General features: G+C 55.5%; 2 protein-coding genes across 3 annotated transcripts; both read right to left on the reverse strand.

Moving 5' to 3' along the window:
• Positions 1–936: 936 nt before the first annotated feature.
• Positions 937–6,315, reverse strand: Hapln4 (hyaluronan and proteoglycan link protein 4). The gene is made up of 7 exons (XM_052162149.1): positions 6,256–6,315; positions 5,980–6,085; positions 5,293–5,408; positions 5,019–5,139; positions 4,427–4,789; positions 2,342–2,665; positions 937–1,328 (listed from the first exon to the last, which is right to left on the reverse strand). Exons 1-7 carry the CDS (start codon positions 6,313–6,315, stop codon positions 937–939), a joined length of 1,482 nt encoding a protein of 493 aa, XP_052018109.1.
• A 4,276-nt stretch (positions 6,316–10,591) lies between these two features.
• On the reverse strand, positions 10,592–18,457 carry Tm6sf2 (transmembrane 6 superfamily member 2). Of its 2 annotated transcripts, none has more exons than XM_052162246.1 (11): positions 17,809–18,457; positions 17,379–17,590; positions 16,050–16,153; positions 15,108–15,205; positions 14,934–15,037; positions 14,470–14,552; positions 13,083–13,207; positions 12,593–12,694; positions 12,178–12,270; positions 11,706–11,825; positions 10,592–11,029 (listed from the first exon to the last, which is right to left on the reverse strand). In XM_052162246.1, exons 1-11 carry the CDS (start codon positions 17,872–17,874, stop codon positions 10,817–10,819), a joined length of 1,320 nt encoding a protein of 439 aa, XP_052018206.1. In that variant the 5' UTR covers positions 17,875–18,457; the 3' UTR covers positions 10,592–10,816. The 2 variants fall into 2 exon arrangements, with proteins under 2 accessions (XP_052018206.1, XP_052018205.1); XM_052162245.1 differs by having other exon boundaries at positions 15,105–15,205.
• Positions 18,458–18,536: the final 79 nt, after the last annotated feature.

Below are 18,536 nucleotides of genomic sequence, written 5' to 3' on the forward strand. Positions count from 1 at the left end.
TGGCCTGTGCGACCATCAGAAGCCGAGCGGCCGGTCTCTACAAGTCAGAGTTTTTGGGGTTTCTGGTCTGAGGGAATAATCTCTTTGGTGACAAGCCCCAAGGAGCCCCGGGGATGGGACATTCAGGTGAATCTGCTCTCTGGCCAGAGGAAATACCTGAGTGATAGGCGTGGCCACTGTTCCTGGAGCCAACTGGGGACATTGTCCCATGAAGTTAGAGGTTTTGGGTCTGTCCTACATCGCGACGCAGGGACAAGGTATGTTACCTTGGAAACATAAAGAGACTCTCTGGAAGAGTGGGATACCCAGCTCTGGGTCGCCTGCCTGCACAGGGAATGATCGCCTGGTGATCTGCAGTTGTCTGTCCCTTCACTGGGTGACAGGGGCAACCAATGGGCAACTGACTATCCAAGACTAGTTTTCCAGCTCCCGGGAAATGCAGAGGGTTTGGGGGACAGGTTAATCCTGGGGGTCCAGCCTCCAGGTGACCGAGGGGGAGTGTCCATCTGTTTTTCAGGAGGCCATAGAAGGAGAGTTCATCTTTAGGAAACCACAGAGTCCTGCTGGTCTGCTGGGATCCTGGGGGTTGGGGAGAGCGCAGCTCCTCTAGACGGACTCTGAAAGATGAGACATCCACTATCCAAAGAAGTGGGCTTGGCCACTATCAGGGATCCTCACAGGGCAGCTAAGTCAGCGACCAAGGACCACAAGTGGGTCAGCCTGCAGCTCACAGCAGGGGTATGTCATGTGTCCAGGAGACCTTAGGTGTGGTCAATGTCCAAAGACCACAGGTGGCTAGATCAGCCTGCAGTACACTGCAGGGGTGTGTCCTATGTCCAAGGGATCTCTGAGACTCTGAGACTTGGTTGGTATCCAGGGGGTGCATGAGGTCACCGGATCAGCCACCAACACCCCCACACGCGCATCCTCCCAGATTTAGACACGCAGCGGGGTCCAGGCAGCTGGATCCCTCGATCCTCCAGCCCAACCTCCTCCACCGGCCCAACCCCAGCCCCAGCCGCCTGGAGCTGGGTCTGGGGCACCCGGAGCGCGGTAGCAGTAGACACCGAAGAGGCGTCGGGAGGCGTCAGGGAAACCGAGGCTGCGCACGCCGGGCCGAGGACCTCCGCAGCGAGTTCGCGGATTCACGATGGGATAGCGCGCGCTGCCATCCGCCAGCCAGCCTGCAGTGCATCGGTCCAACAGTTGCAGCTTCCACGCCGCGAACAGCTGCCCGACCTTGGCCACTGTGGCGCCCCTCGCTGCGCACGCGCGCACCGCCCCGGCCAAGGCCACAGGTCGCAGGGGCTTCAGGAAAAACACGCGGCCTGTGGGACCCGAGAATGTGTTAGAGCCGGACCAGGGATGGGCCCGCCAGGCTCCAGCATCCCGGGGCTTTCTGCGTCTAGTCCATCCCATTCCCTGCAACCTGGAACCTCCGCTTTTCGCCAGTGCAATGCGGGTACCTTGTGGCTTTTCACTGCCCCCGTGTGGCAGCCCTGGAAAGCCCGCTTCCTGGAAGCGGTGGGCAAGGCGGGGTGGGGTGGGGTGGAGGGCTGCTCACTTTGGTGGGGGTGATGATCTTGGAGGAAGTGTCTATGCACTTCGGGGAGATCTCAGTCCTTGGGTAGACCTCCTCCTTGGGGCGGGGCCTGTGTTTGGGGAGGGTTTCCGCCAGTGTCCTTATGCCTTAGCATAGTGTCTGTGTCCTCATCTGTTCTTGTGGGCGGGGTCCGCACTCTTGAAGCGGACCTCCAACCACGGGTAGGCTCTATGCCTTCCATCTTTCGGACAGGTCTTCCTCGGGAGGCGGGGATGGGGGCCTTTGGGCTTAAACTGTGCCTATCTCCTTGAGGCAGAGCTCACGGAGGAAGCCTTCCCTCAAGAGAGGATGAGCCTGGACCCTGAGGATGGAACCTATGCTCTCATCTATGTTTCTGAGACAGAGTCCCCTCCACCTGCCATGCCCTAGGGTTAGGCGGTTGAGGTCAGTCTTCCTCAAAGGGCTGGAGACTAGGCCCTTGGGGTGGGTTTCTCCCTAAGGGGAGAGGCATAGCGCCTGGGGCGGACCTCACTCTGGGGGACTGGGACCATGCACTCGTGAGTGCGGCCAGGCTCCAAGGGTCAGGCAGGAGCTCGTGAGGCAGGTGTACCTCTAGGGAGGGATCTTTTGAACTGGAGGAGTGAGCACAGTGTTTAAGAGGAAGAAGAGAGGGAAGGGTCCCGTCAGGGGGAAGCCTTTGATTTTAGGGGTGGGGACTAAGCCCTTGGGACCGGCCTCCTTCAAGAAGGCGGGAAATAAATGCGGGAGACCCGCTTCTTTAGAAAGGGCTTAACTCACCCGGGAGGTTGGACGTGAAGCAGAAGGCATCATAGCGTTCCTCGGCATTGTGACGATAGCCATAGTTGCGCACGCCCCCGTTGGGGCTGCCACCAGCCCCAGTGCTCCCAGCCCCGCCACAGGGCTCCCGGGCCTGGCTCACCGGGTACTGCACGGAGCCGTCGCGGAGCCATCCCGCATTGCACCAGTCCAGGCCGTCGCGCCAGGCGGCGTGCAGCTGCTCCGCCGACGCCAGAATGCCATCCTGCTCAGCACAAGCTCGCTCCGCTTCCGCGAAAGTCATCTTGTAGCGGCCTCCGCGCGGGTGATAGGGGAAGACCACTCCTGAATGAATGAAGACCAATGGGAGTCTGTCAGGCTCGTCCTCGTCCCCACCCCCACCCCTCCCCCCCCCCCCCCCCCCCGCTCCGGATTCTCCATGAAACAGAACCTTCCAGTTCATTCTTCTCTCTAGCACGCAGACCTAGCCGCACCTCTAGCCGGCTCACGCCCATTATGGGTCCTTTGATTCAAGCTTGGGATGTGGTCCTCGTCCACAACACATTTTAATCACATCTACTTGTCTATGGTCACAGACCTACTTCATGTTCTTTCTATCCTTCTCCAGAGGCTTAATTCATCGATCAAAACTCAACTCTTACTGCCCTCTGTCCCAATGTTCTGACAATCCACCAAATCGCCCCCATAGTGAGCACTGGGCTGGAAATGCCTCTTCCTGGGGCAGCAATCCTTCCTCACCCTGGGCCCCGAAAAGGCTGGGCAGGGGGTCCAGCCCTTTGATTTGCCAGTATTATTTAAAGTGTTTCCTTTTCAACTGCCTCGTCTGTAACTCTAAACTTATTTCTCACTAAACTCGCAGTCGACCCAACTCTGGAGTGTTGCTGTGCGTAAGGACAGGGTTTAGGCTGACTCTCAGGCTGGCCTGTATTCCAGGACCGGATGCAAACACCAGCTATGTTGAAGCCCTAAAGCTTTGATGGACAGGATGTGGAATCTCGGCCACGCCCCTCACCTACAGATGCCCAGGGCAACGCCCAGGCCTTGAGGCAGAGCTCATCTCCAGCTGAATAGCTGTCTGCCGCGGGGATTTGAGGAAATTAAATGAGAAGCTCTGAGAGCCCTTCAGCTAAGTGGCTGCAAACAGAAAGCAGCTAATGAAGACAGCTACAATTTTACACTGTTAGAATGTTCAGAGGTGTCACTAAAGTGGCTCCGAAGGTAAAGGCATTCGCCACCAAGCCTGACAAACAGTTCTATCCCAGGAGAGAATCCCTTCTGCAGACTGTGATCTCCATACAAGCGCGGTGGCAGGTGTGGCGCACTCAGAAGCACACACGCATAAGCACACGCACCAAAAATTCAATGCCTGTTTTTCTTTAAAGCTCATGAGTTCAAAGCCAACCTGGGGTCCATTAAACCTTGTCTTAATCGTAGAGCTAGGGCTGGAGTGGTTAAAAAACAAACAAACAAACAAAACCCCCACTTTCTTCAGGCCAGGGGTGGTGGCCCTCACCATTGATCCCTTCACTTGAGAGGCTGGTTGAGATTTTATTAATCAGGTGGTGCCTTAGGCACACCTTCACACAGTGTACAAAAAAAGTGTCCCAGCAACGGCTAGTGTGGGGTCTGTGGTGGGTTACAGGACAACCAGGGCTACATAGGGAGACCTTGTCTAGAAGGGAAGAAAAGTGTGTGTGAGTGTGTGTGTGTGTGTGTGCTCTTTCTTCCTTGTTTCTCCTCCAGCCAAAAAGAGTTCTGTTCCCCACACTGACACCAGGCAGCAATCCACCACCTGTGACTCCATCTCCAGGGTATTGGAGGCCTCTTCCAGCCGTAACCACAGGTACACATTAATATATATATAATATTATATTATATATATGCTGTAATTTTTAAATGAGCTAGCTATTCCCCCTGCCCAGCAGAATCTCTACCGTGCCAGCTTGACTCGGTGCCCCGCACTGTACCCCTCTCTCCGCGGTGACCGTGCCAGCTTGACTCGGTGCCGCGCACTGTACCCCTCTCTCCGCGGTCACCGCGCCAGCTTGACTCGGTGCCCCGCACTGTACCCCTCTCCGCGGTCACCTTCCAGATCCAGCTTGACCATGCCGGCGTCATCCTCCAGCTCATTGGTGACCTCGCACTCGTAGCGCCCGTAGTCTTGCAGGGTGACATTTCGGAGGACCAGGGAGGCGTCCCCGGGTCCGTCGTTCTGCAATTCGGCCCGCCCTCGGTAGGGACCGAAGGCTCGATGCTGGGAACCCAGAGCCACGAAGACATCGGCGAAAGCCAAAGGGTCTACCACCTTTGTCCACTTGAGGCGGACGCCGTCGTGACCGTGGGTGGCCGCCTCGTAGTGGTAACGGCAGGGTAAGACAATGGTGCCACCACGGTGGCTCACCACCTGCCCCGGCGCAGTCTGCACCACCACGGAACCGGACTCGCCCTCTGTGGGGCGACCAATCAGGGGTCAAAGGTGCGGTAGGGAGGGACCCAGGGAGGGCGTGTAGGTCTAGCATGGGAAAGGAGCTGAGAGGAGGTGGAGTGCTGGGGACCTTGGCAACCCCCCACCCCTTCCCAATCCCATCCTTCACGCTAGCCCATCGCTGTGCGTGTGCGTGTGCATGTGCGTGTATTGGGGGTTGGAGGGATGACCAGAGCTTCGCACAAAACTCACCCAGCACGTGCACGACTTTCTTCCTGCCACGCTGCGCCCCTGCGAGCACGGGGACCAGCAGCAGGAGTCCCCAGGCCACGGCCCAGAGTGCGCGGTGACCGAGGGATCCTGGAGCACACGCCTGCGGGCACAGGAGCTGCTTCCAGCTGTACTGCCCCGACCGCCCCGAGCTCTGCCAGCCCTCCCCAAAGGGGTCTCAGCCGCGCATCCACCGTGCAGCAGCCAGAGGGTCAGGTGATTCCTTTCGCCTTTGCCAAGTCCCTGCCCCCGTTACCGGAGCGCACGGGAGGGGGAGCAGCAGCGCGCACCGGGGCCGCAAGGTTATCTGCGCGCCAGGAGACTGCAGCAAGCCCGGCAGCACGAGAGGGGGTTGGGGATAGAGGGACAGGACTGGGGAGGTGGGGAGCAACGGGCTCCTGAGCCAGGCCAGGAGAGACAGAGGGTGCGAGATAGGAAAACCAGAGTTAAGACTCAAAGACAGAGACCCAGAGACAAGAGACACAGGAACGGAGACTCAGAAGAAGAGATGCAGAGTCAGAGACCCAGAGACAGACACAGAGACCCCGAGACTCAGAGACAGAGACTCAGAGAGGCAGAGACCCAGCGATAGAAACGCAGAGACGCAGAGACACTGACCCAGAGATACAGAGACTCAACGACAGAGACTCAGAGACAGTGGCCCAGAGACGCAGAAATTGAGGTGTAGAATCAGAGATGCAGAGAAAGACTCAGAGATAGAGGAAGGAGAGACTAGTGGGGAGAGACACGGAAAAAGAATAAGTGGGCGCTCTTCTCCACCCCACCCCCCAAACATGGGGGAGACATTGAAGAGGCAGAGAAACGGAAAGTTACAAAGAAAAAGAGGAGGCAAGAGGAAGCGAAGAGAGGGAGGAGAGAGGCAGAGAGGAGACGGACAGAGACAAATGTGAGATTGGAGAACCCAGTGCGGTGTGGCACTCACCATCCTGGTCGTGGCCCCCGCTGAGCAGACAATGCGCTTCCCGACTGCGCACGCGCACAGCGCTCGGGCCAGCTGGTCCCGGGGGCCGCGCAATCCCGGCGTCTGCCTGCAAGGAGAGGAGCGCGCATGGGGCATTAAAGGTGTCGGGCGTGCGCGCGCGCGCGTGTGCACCCACTGCACGGGGTGGGGGTGGGGTAGCGCCCCCCCCCCCCCGCACAGGGAATTGAGAGCACTGTGACAGTGACCCATCGTAACCTCTCACCCACGAGGACTAACTTGGCCAGTCTCACTGGACCGAACTGGCTCTCCTCCCCTGGGAATGACCAGCTGCCGCATAGGAGTCCCATATAACCACCCAGTGAGCAGATAGGTGAGCTAGGATGGTAGGCCAAGCTCCTTCATTAAGTCTTCCAGCTCCCTCCAAGGAGGCAGGAAAGACTCAAGTTCATAGCCTCCCTGCCACCCCAACACACTTCATTTTATTGTAGTGACACACAACTGTTACTCAAGTACTCTGGAGGGAGAAAAGAGAAAATAGCAGTTTAAAGGCATCTTCTGCAAGTCAGAAGCCTGGGATGAGAAGGAAAAAGGGAAGAGGTTTGGAGCCGTAGTCTATGATCTCAGCACTAGGAAGCTGAGACAGGTAGACAGAAAGTGTGAGACTAGCCTGGCCTGTGCCCAGGCCATGTATTAGCTGGAGGCTGGGACTGAAGCTCATTTGGAAGAGAATTGGCCCAGCATGCCTGAGGTGCTGGCTTCCATCCCAGCACCGCATAAAAGCGAGGCTACTGTATACACCTGTCATCTCAACACCAGAGAGGCCGAGACGGGGTTAGGAATTCAAAGTCACCTTGCTTGGGTCAGTTGTGCTGGTTCATGCTGGTAAAACGTACTAAGAGGCAGAGGTAGGGGGACTGTGAGTTTGAAGCCTGGCCTACACATTTGGTGCTTCCGTGGTGGCACACGCCTTTAATTTCAGCAGTTGGGAGGCAGAGGCAGGCAGATCTCTGTAAGTTTGAGGCTAGCCTAGTCAATGTAGCAAGTTCCAAGACAGTCAAAGCTATATAATAGAGAGAACTTATCTCAAAAAAACTAATTGAGGAAGGTAAAGTTACCTCAGACTACAGTGGAAACTTAAGGTCTGCCTGGGCTACATAGGACCTTGTCTTCTACAGAGTTCCAGGACAGAGGGTTACACAGACCTTATTAAAAAGGAAGAGGAGAAGGAAGAAGATGAGGAGGAGGAGGAGGTCAGGGAAGCGGGCATGGAGGTATAGGTGAGGCTAAGACAGAAGGATAGCAAGTTTGAGGCTAGCCTGGGCTCCGTAGCCAGACACTATCACCTTTCTAGGAGAGTGGGGCAAGCCTTCTCCTCAGCGGCAACAGCACAGCGGCTTGGCTAAGGGCCTTTCTCGGCCTGCCGGTCTTGCTTTACACATCTGCTCTCGGGCAATCACCCAGGAAGCCTGGGACTCAGAGGGACAGGCCTAGGCCCCTCTTCCCCGTGCTGCCCTCGCAGCTTGCACGGGTCTCTGCGCGAGGCAGGGTCTGTCATGACTGGGTTTCCACTAGAAATCTGGCAAACAGTTGGTCCCACCCAGGAGTTCAGGGCCCCAGTCATCGCAAACTCCACTCTTCACCCAGTTTAAAGACGAAATGGAGACCCATTTTCCAGCCCTTTGCTGCCTAGCCAGGCTCAGTTGCCCTGGCAAGTTAGGCTGGAGGTCGGTTCCTAACTTAGCTGTGCCAAGGTGTGACCTTAGGCTGGAATCTTCTTTAGAAGCCTAACTCCACTGCATAGTTAGTTATGCTCCACTCCATGTGTGGTGGTTTGAATAGACTTGGCTCCTTTGAGTAGACTTATGTGGTTGTGAGGTGTGTCCTTGTTGGAGTATGTGTGGTCTTAGAGGAAGTGTGCCACATTAGGTCGGCCTGGGCTACATAGGACCCCGAGGGTAGGCTTTGAGGTCTCTTCTCGCCAGAATCAGTCCTCTTCTGGCTGGTTTGGATCAAAGTGCCGAGCTCTCAGCTCCTTCTTCAGCGCCATGCCTGCCTGGGCACCGCCATGCTTCTGCCATGATGATAATGGACTGAACCTCTGAACCTGCAAGCCAACCCCGATTTAATGTCCTTATAAGAGTAGCCATTGGTCAGGCGGATTTCTGAGTTCGAGGCCAGCCTGGTCTACAGAGTGAGTTCCAGGACAGTCAGGGCTACACAGAGAAGTCCTGTCTCAAAAAAACCAAATCCAAAAAACCAAAAAAGTTGCCATTGGTCATGGTGTCTTCAGAGCAGTAAAACGCTAAGATACTGTGTGTGTGTGTGTGTGTATGCTGTAGGTCAGACGTGAGCATTAGCTGCTTCCTCATTAGCGAGCGCTCAGCTTTCTCTGTCTCCCTGGGTCAAAGAAAGCTGACTGGCCTGGAGTTCACTGTAGACCAGGCTGACCTAGAACCTAGAGATCTGCCAACTTCTGCTTATAAGTGATGAGATTAAAGACATACTTCACCACTCCCAACTTCTTTGTTTTGGTTTTTGGATTTGGTTTTTTCGAGACAGGGTTTCTCTGTGTAGCCCTGGCTGTCCTGGTCTCACTCTGTAGACCAGGCTGGCCTTGAACTCAGAAATCCACCTGCCTCTGCCTCCCAAGTGCTGGGATTACAGGCGTGCGCCACCACCACCACCCGGCTGCCACTCCCAACTTCTATCTGATTTGGGGGCAGGGTATCTCACCAAACTTGGAGCTGGCTGCCAGTGAGCTCTGGAGATACTGTCTTCCTCCCATGCCCCAGTGCCGGGTTACAGGCATGTCCCATAGCTGCTGGCTTTCATGTGGGTGTTGGAGATTTGAACTCAGTTCCATGTGTATTTCCTGACTGCCATATTGCTCCTGACTCTTCTATGTGTGGAAGGGTGGGAATGTAGTGTAGGCTAGTCTCGAATTTGCTATGTGGCCAAAGGTGACCTTGTCCTCCTGCCCCTCCTGCCTCTGCCTCCCCAGTGCAAGGACAGCAGGCAAACACCAGCACACCCAGGTCATGTGGGGCCGGGAGAGACCCCAGGGCACTGGTGGCTGTTCTGCAGTACGCTCTGATTCCAGTTAGCCACTGTGGCTGTGAGCACCCCACTTACATCCACAGCCCGTGGTGCTGTGACTTCCTCCCCAGAGTGACCCTTCTGAGCCCTCCTCCCCTTCTGTGGGTTATAGGGTAGGGACGCGCATCCGGCCAGGGCTAGGGCTACGGGGCGGGCAGACTCAGGAGTTCAACTGCTGCAGGACCCCACAGGACCCCACGGATGCCAGACGGATGGGCGGAGGAGTGTCTGGCTATGGGAGGCCTCGAGGCCTCGTGCTGGAGATGGAGAAGGCACATTCTTGGGGTTCTCAGTCCTGGACATCTAGGACGCCACTGGATGTCTTAGAAGAGCTGAGAACCAGGTGGGGGCCCCGGGGGCCGTGACCTGGCCTAGGGCTGAAAGGAAAAGGGGCAGAGAGGAGGGTGCTGGCTGCTTCCCGCGGGGACAGGTCCTTGTTGTGGTCTGGCAGCTGCTGGTGGCTTGGCTTGGGTTGTGGCTGCCATGGCTGGGAACGCCAGAGGCCTACGTGAGAGATTAGAGGCAACTCTTCACCGCAGGTCCAGATGAGAGGATGCGGTCCATGGTTTTCTTTATTATTATTATCATTATCATTATTATGATGATGATGATGATGTTTTTTTCGAGACAGGGTTTCTCTGTGGCTGTCCTAGAACTTACTCTGTAGACCAGGCTGGCCTCAAACTCAGAAATCCACCTACAACTGCCTCCCAAGTGCTGGGATTAAAGGCCTGAGCTACCACCACTGGGCAGTCCATGGTTTTCGAGAGTTTACTGTAGAGAAGTAGAGAGAAAGAGAATTAGAAGCCGGCCATGGCCACGTGGAGAGAGGAGGGCAGGGAATGCAGAGAGAGGGGGAGCAAGAGAACAAGAGAGTAAGAGAAGGGAAAGAGGAGGGAGACAACCTTTATAGTGTGTCAGGCCTACCTGACTGTTGCCAGGTAACCGTGGGGCGGAGCTCACCTGGCTGTTACCACCTGACCGTGGGGGTGGGGTCTAGACAGAATACATGACTGATGACAGAACTATGGAGAGCTGAGGGCTCATGTCAGAGTCTCGTGTCTGGGAGCATGGCCAACGGTCCGTCCCTTGTAGAATATCTACGGGGTCTCCGGAGGCTAAGCCTCCCTCACCCAGAACACAGACTGCCTTTCACGGTCCCATAAACTTCTTTTTTTTTTTTTCTCGAGACAGGGTTTCTCTGTGTAGCCCTGGCTGTCCTGGAACTCACTCTGTAGACCAGGCTGGCCTTGAACTCAGAAATCCACCTGCCTCTGCCTCCCAAGTGCTGGGATTACAGCGTGCGCCACCACCGCCCGGCTCCCACACACTTCTAAGCCTCAGTTTCCACATCTGGAATATGGAGTTGTGTATCCCACTGGAAGGCGGACTTTGAATGTCCTGGCCGCCCTGATTCCAGATAGCCACTGTGGCTGTGAGCACCCCACTTTCCCCTAATGGGGTACAAGAAGACGGTCCCTTGCTCCAGTTCCCCGAATCACTTAGGTGGTGATGCTGTAGACATCAGAAGGGCTTTTATTAAAAAGATGGGAGGAGGTGAAGGCTAGACCCCAGGAGAGGGCATCAGAGTCCTCGTGACCTTTGAGGCACAATGACGCAGCAAGAGCGCCTACGCTCCTTTCTGGCCTGGATTGCAATTTCTCCACATGTCCGTAACTCCACAGCCAACACCGTGGAGGGCAACGCCAGCTTCACAGGCTGAGTCTCGAGATGCGCATGCTCACTGCTGCTTCTTGCCTTGGTCCTGGGGCAATGGCAGCGCCTCTGCATTCAAGAAGAAGGCGGGCCGCCACAGGCAGCGGAAAGCCAGCAGGTGGGGACCCAGGGCAAACAGCAGGTTGCTCAGAAAGAAGGTGGTCCAGGTGTCCTCTGGCACTCGGTAGGTGAAGGGCGTGCGCAGGTGCACGGAGGCGCCCATGTGTGAGAACTGCGCCTGGTGCGGATGCAGGGGAGCGCGGGTCAGGCCGAGCCCCAGGCACTGCCCACTCGCGCCTTCCTTCCCCAAAGCAAGTGCTCAGCTCTAAACATTCCTGCCGCTCTCTCATCCACCTTTCCTCATCACAGCTGTCACCGCCCCCGGAGATCCCTCTCCGGGTCCCCCTGCCTTGGCTGGGTCTAGGCTTTTGTTCTTCCTGCCGGAAATCCAGAAATAGCTGTGGTCCCTCCACGGCTCCCTACCTCCCTCACATGCTCGGAGCCAGAGTTCAAAGTTGTCAGCATCTAGCGGCAGTGCCTCGTGCCTCTCTCCTGGTGTCTTTACTGCCTTTCAGTTCTGCTGCCACGCAGGGAGGCCTTCCCTTTATCTCATAGGTCACAATCTTTCCACTCTGCAACCCCTCTCAGACCCTGTCCGTCCTTCCCTCCCGGCTTCTGTTTGTTACCTAGGCTTTGCTTGTTTCTTCAGGGCTGGGGAATGGAAGGTGTGTGCTTACACAAGGGCAGGCAGCGTGCACCCGCGAGCCGTGTGTCATTACCATTCTCTGTAGCTCGGACCAGGGTGCTAGGAGCTACCTGTGGCTAGGAGTATGTGCCATCAAGCCCTCCCCCAGACTAGGGAATTCTGGGCCTGGGTCTGTCATCATGACCCCTATTCCATCCCCACCCCTTACCTGGCCAATGGCTCCAGCAAATACCAAGGCCCAGTCAGGCAGCCAGGAACACCCAGGGAAGGTGAGGGCGTAGGCAGCCAGGCAGTAGAACGGGAGAGCATAGAACAAATACATCAGCATCTAGGGGAGACCACAGCCCGTGAGCAGATGGGGGGGACGTCTACACAAGGCTCCTCTCTGTGGGGTCCCTTCCCATCACCCACACTAAGTCTGCACTCAGCTGCAGAACTCTGGCCTTTTTCCAAGGCTAGCATGATTGACAGGAGCATGTGATTCAGGTTGGGCGAATGAGACATGTTCTTAAATGCTAGGGTAACCAAAGGGGTGGACAAAACCCTGAAGTGCTTCTGGGATGCGTCCTTAGGCACCTGGGTCTCACCACACCTAAAGTGGGCATGGCAGGCGCGTCAGGCAACTGCTTTATAGAAGCTTGGCCAGGACCACAGCCCTCACCTCCCATCTAGCCTCTCACCTGCAACTTTGGGTAGGCCACAGGGTCCCGAAGGTAGGGCTCATATTGGTAAATATAGGTGAAGCAGGCATCTGTGGGGCAGTCAAGTACCACCTAAGATACACGGAAAAACACCATCCATGTGGAACACTTCACAAGGCCCCTCCCAACTCCAGCTCTCAAGCTGAGCCCACAATAATCACTCTGGCCTCTTAGTCCTCCCCTCACCTTGGGGTTCACCATAAGATCGAGAGAAGAGGTTACAGGGAATAGGTGTTTGTCATGAAACACTCAGGTCAGACTTGGTGAAGAACTTCCTTGGGTGATCAGTTAGGAGAACGCTGTCCTTTTGGCAACGAATAAGGAAATAGATTTGGGAAGAGCAGGCTAAAGGGGGGTGGGAGGAGAATGCTTAGGGAAGCCAACGCGGGCTCACCAGGCCCCGGAAGACAGTGAAGAGCGCAGCAAGGATGAGGTATGCTATGAGTGTCAGGTCAGCCGGGCGCTGTAGGAGACTTTTCTTCTGTTCTTCCTGTACCTGCACCATAGGAAAAAGCCGAGCTAGCCAGAGAGGTCGGAAACACAGTAGATGCTCAATAAATGCTCCTTCCTACCCTCCTAAGCACCAAGGAGGCTTTCCCAAGTATACAGTCATTTAGACATGAACTGAGTGGTAAACCTAGGTCTTATATAGTCTGGGCGAGTGTTCTAACCCTGAGCCATACACCTAGCCCCTTCTGGGTGACTCTAGGCCACTGTCCTACTGCCAAGCCACATTTGAGTCCCTGAGGTTTTGAGACAATCTTACCATAAAGCCCATGCTGGCCTTGAACTCATGGTACTCCTGTCCCAGCCTCCCCAGTGCTGGAACGACAGGCACAGGCCACCATTCACGGCTCAGGTCAGGTGTTGGTGGGGACACTCACCACGTCAGGGGTGTAGGAGATTGGTCCACGGGATTGGTTGAAGATCCGCACGCCGGCCCAGCATGGAACCAGCATGTACAGGATGGCAAGAAAGAATGTAGGTCTGACCTCTGAGCTGTATTTACCTGCCAGGGTGAGAGAGAGTGTGACTCAGGAAGTAGCCCCTAATGGCACCTGGCCACGCGAGAGCCCCACCTGGCCACGCGAGTTACAGTCCTTGCTCAAGCTTTTGCCTTCATGGCTCCCCACATGCTCCTTCCCCTGGCCTGCCTGACCCGCGTGTGGGTGTCTTTGCTTCCCAACTTAGATGACCCCTGTGGGACATCAAACCATGCCAGGAAGTTGGGTGACGTAGAGCGAGTGGAGACCCAGGGACTCGGGCACACGCCTGAGGCTGAGGCGACTCCCAGATCCCTGCCAGACTCCTGCCTTGGAATATGTGCCATGCTCCTCACATACAGAAACATGTTCTGTGGTCACATAGACCCCAAACATGCTAATGAGGTCCCTAGATGCCCTCAGGGCTTAGCCAATAAGCCTCCCTTCCAAGACATTCCTCCCTGAAAAAGGTATTTAATCTCAGGCCTACCCTGAGAAATTGAGTATGGTTTCCACCATGACAATAAACTGTCATGGAACCGTGGACTGTCTCTTTTGTCAATATCCACGGAGGAACCTGGGGAAGGCCTTTGTGTACAGAGCTGCAGCCTAATTCTCCCATAGAAGGCCTCTCTGCATTCCCAGCCACAACTGCCACCAAGCCTGCCTCTGCCAAGCTAAGGACAATCTTGCCCCACTGGAACAAGCCAAAGCTCCCTCTCTCCCCTGACCCCAGGCTGGATGCTGTCCTCAGCCCGCAGGCCCCTGACTCTATTCTCTGCTCTTCAGAGACTCCCAGCAGTGCCTGGATGACCAAGAATCTGAGAAGCGATGACCCCAACCTCGTTACAGGTCCCGGAACCCCAATCCAGCTCCAGCTTCCCACATCTCAGACTGAGCTTTCCTGCCCAGTAGTGGTATCTTGGAGCCTCCCTACAGCCCAGAACCCCACCCTGCAGTGTGGGATAAACACAGTCAAACTTCCCGAGTTCCACCTCCCTAAGAGGCTGTGTGCCCTGTGGGGAAGCGGCTCCCACAGCCCCCCTCGATCAGTATTGAGCTATTTCAACACGGACTCATCATCTCTGCCCTATCTTCAAAAACCTACCTAGCAAGTCTTCACCAAACCCCGCTCCTCTGTGAAGAGCATTCTGAGAAACCCTGAGCAGAATCAGGATTAGTGCCCTCTTCCCTTACTTCCAAGTGGAAAGGGAGTAGAGTGTGCTGGCCACTGGCCCAGGTTATTTAGACATGTGCCCGGCTGGCGTCTCAGAGTCTGTGGCCTTACCAAGGATGTTTCCCGGGAGAAACACCAGGAGGCTCATGGCGAAGGAGCCCAGCCAGTAGAGCCCAAGGTTCCGGTACCTTTTCCTGGGAAGGGAAGGGAAGGGAAGGGGGAGAGTTGTGGCACACTAACCCTCCATCTCAAGCCCTTGCTAGGGCCCGGAGGCCATATTGGATCTTTATCTCTGGGTCCCTCTTGGACTATTTAATTTTAGTAGCCAGAGATGGAATGTGGTCTTGAGCATGCTCAGTATGTGCCTGGATGGCACCATACAGTAAGCAGTGGGAATTGTATCAATGGTCCAGAATGTGGGTCTCCAGCTAGCCACACCTGGTGACAACCTGGAACGTTCTCTAGCCATCCCCAGGAGATCATACCTCTTCTCAAACACTTCTGGTTCCCCAGAGACCTGGGACCCACTCCAGAAATCAACCTCCTTCTGGGCTCCTAGTCTCCTGTCCCCTCACCTTTTGCGGATGGCACCAGCCATTGCCAGATAGAGCAGGTAGTGCACAGCACCATCCCAGTAGCAGATGAAGATGCCGTGCGCTGTGCGTAGGTAGGGCTCACCCTGTGGGCAGGACTGGGGCTCAGGAACATGTATGATGGGGCTGGGAGCACACCCAGACATCCCACACTACCTCCTTGGTGTAGAAATCCATGATGCCCATCATGTAGCCATCTTCTTGGAGTGCAATCGCAAGGTCGACCACCGAGGTGAAGGAGAAGATCACAAAGACTGAGAAGACAGAGATGGGAGGTGGGACGGAGCAGGTGAGTGTGGGTGACACAGGCAAGGACAGGGCCAAGGATGGGTACGGCTAAAGCCAACACAATGGCAGTTTGGGCTTGGGCAACCTCAGGTTCTGTTCTTTTGACACGGGGTCTGCAGCCTACGATGCCTGCTCTGGGACCAATGAAAAATCCTCGTGCTGCAGATTCCCAAGTGCTAGGATTGCACACTAGCTTTTAGCTCAGCTTAGAATTGGGCTTGAAATATCAGGTCCAGCCAGGCGGCGGTGGCACACACCTGTAATCCCAGCACTCTGGGAGGCAGAGGCAGGCAGATTTCTGAGTTTGAGATCAGCCTGATCTACAGAGTGAGTTCCAGGACAGCCAGGGCTACACAGAGAAACTCTGTCTCAAAAACCAACCAACCAAACAAACAAACAAAAAAACAAAACCCAAAAAACAATAAAAGAAACACCAGGTCCAAGGCAAAGTGACCAGGCCACACATAACAGCACCCATTCTACGTATGTGATGAAGGACACCTGATGGAGCTGGGCAAAGGGTTATTGTTACCCTAGTATTCAGAACCCAGGTAGAGGCAGGGAGATTAGGAGTTCAGGTCAGCCTGGGCTACATGAGTGCTGGGGAGGGAATAAGGGAGAGAGACCTAATTCTCTCTGAAAGCTGACACCCTTTGAGGTTCTCCAGTCTAACGGTATTCCAGGCCCTCTGAGTTCTACAGGAAATGGGAACCATTCAAAGACTAACAGAGGTCCTTGGCTTGGTCCCAAGTCTAGAATAGAGGCCTTTGCCCAGAGAACCCTGCTCCCCAGCACCCCTAAGTGACTCACCAGCATAGAGAGGGTCATAGGTGATCTCCCCATGAGATAGGCTGTAGACTGCCACGAAGAGCAGACCCAGTATCAGAGCACTCGTCAGCACCACACACAGGGGCCTAGCGGGGAAACCGAGGCCATGCTTGGGTGAGACCTCCTACAGGAATTATTCCAAAAGTGCCAGCAAAGGAGAATGAGCTTCTCTCTCCATCAGTGGCTTCTTGACTAGGTTTTCTACTCGGCAAACCCCTACTCCTCCTTCAGAATTATCCATAGTGCTCCCCCGGAAGCCCCATCTGACATCCCTATCCATTTCTGTTCGTTCCAGGAAGTCCATCATTAGCTCATACTTATTCCTTTGGCTTTGCCTGGTTGGTCAGTCATTGAGCCTCACGAAGGGTGAGCACTTCATGTGGTCGGGCTCTGATGGGGAGGGTTATCTAGTATCCCTGAGGCTCCCAGTGTCTCCCAACTAAAGTCCCAATGTCTCTAACTGCTCTTCCCATTCTTGCTCAGATGTACCTCAGTTACATAGCCTAATGAGACAGGCCAGCTAGCCGCACAGACAACAGCAAGCCAGCTCTCTGGGCTTCCCTTAACACAGCTGGACAAACAAACCAAAACCCAGAGAGGGGCATCTACCTGTCCTGTGCCACACAGCAAGTGTTTGTTCAATTCTCCTGAACTGCCCAGACCCACATTTCATGAACTTCAGCCTGGTTTTACTTAACCAGCAATGCCAATAACACTAATCTTGACACCGTACAGAACTTGTGACCCTTACTGGTGACTACAGTGAGACTCAGACAGATGAAGGGACCTAGACTCCCAGAGGCCAGGGCGTCTCCTGGCCTCACTCAGACTCCAGGAGACAGGGACCAGGGAGTCAGACCTATGGCTAAGGCCCTCTCTACCCCACTCTTTGGGTCGCCTGAGCTTTGGAGTGAGGAACTTGCTGGACCACCAGGTCTATGTAAAGATAGAAGTCAGAACAGGCTGGTCACTGTTCGTAGGGGGAGTTAACTCTAGGACTGAGAGATGATGGAACAGGGCATGCGCGCCAGGGGAGTTGGGTGAGCTGGGCTTTATCTAGGAAAATACTTTGACCCTGGGCGACTTTGGAACCAGCACAGCATGCATCCCTGGAATATCTGTAAACGCCCCAACCCACTATGGCTCCACATCACCCTTTCCCAGAAACTTACAACTTCATCTTCCTGACAGCGCAGCTGGAGAGGGATTTCTGCCTGCTTGGCCATTCCCCCGGCCCATCTCCCATCCTATGGGACTTTGCTACCCCTCATCCTCCCTCCTGCCCCATGGTCCTCATGGACAAAAACGCACTGTGAGAACGCCGAAACTTGGTTGAGTACGTAGGACACCGGCAGGGCGCAGAGCGACATCGCCACAGTCCTGCCGGCTAGGGGCGGGATGTCGTCCATGGCAGCAGCACTACGACCCCGGCGAGGCCTCTGGGACGCTTGGCTCCGTGATCGCAGCGCGTCAGAGCTCTGGGTTGCCAGGAACCTGCCCTGCGCAAAGGTCGCCCCGCCACCCTTTCCCGTGTTGGGGTTCTTGGCTAGTATGCAGGGGCCCCGCCTTGCTACCACGAGACTCCGCCCATAAGCTCCCTTTCTCAGTCCATTTACTGATTGCACCGCTAAGCTGTAGTAGTAGCAGCGTCCCTTCCCAGTTTTTAATCAATCCAAGGCTGCAGCCACGCCCCCTTACCTCCACCCAGTTTATAGCTCCGCCCCCACATCCTACTAGTTACCTGTGAGGCTGGACTGTAGAGATGTCCCTTCACCAAGTCCACAATAGTCCCTTCCCTAAGCCCCATTCACAACCCTCCCAGCCCTACACACCGAGGGAGCTTCAGGAGCGCAGCCACACCCTATGCGGCCCCGCCCCCAGGCCTTGCCCTCACTTGCACACAGCTACAGCCCAGCCCCTGGCCACACTCCTCCTACTTAGCCCTTCCCTCAACTCTGCCTTTCATGGCTGCAAACTTTTGGTCGTTTGTGCTATGTCCGTGTTTACCAGATCTTCGTCTTTGGACTTGGGAGGGGGAAACATTGGGAAGATGGAAGACCAGAGGAGCAGGACTGCGGGGTATTCAGATTTATCATCCTCCTTACTCTCTTGAGGACTTCTGACTAGCTGGAGAGATCTGGGGAGGGCCCAGGGCAGCACCAACCGGATGGAGCTGCAAAGACTGGTGCTGGAAAGCCCCCTGTCCACCACAGCCTCCAGCCGGGCTCCTGCAGCTATGCAGTGAGCAGTGTATGAGACAGCCCAGCTCCCAGGTCTCTGCCTCTAGACAGGCCCCACCCCCACTCCAGTTGTGCCCAGTACACACCAGCACATGCACATTTTATGAAGCGTTTGGAGGCCTCTTTTTCCTCTGCCTGGGGTAAAGTCTGAATCAACTGGCTGGTCTCCAGTTTCTGTGAACTCAATGATGAGCCTCACTGGGACTGGAGAGGGACAAAGGGGTTTCTG

Source organism: Apodemus sylvaticus, chromosome 18, assembly GCF_947179515.1.
Source record: "Apodemus sylvaticus chromosome 18, mApoSyl1.1, whole genome shotgun sequence".
Taxonomy (NCBI): domain Eukaryota; kingdom Metazoa; phylum Chordata; class Mammalia; order Rodentia; family Muridae; genus Apodemus; species Apodemus sylvaticus.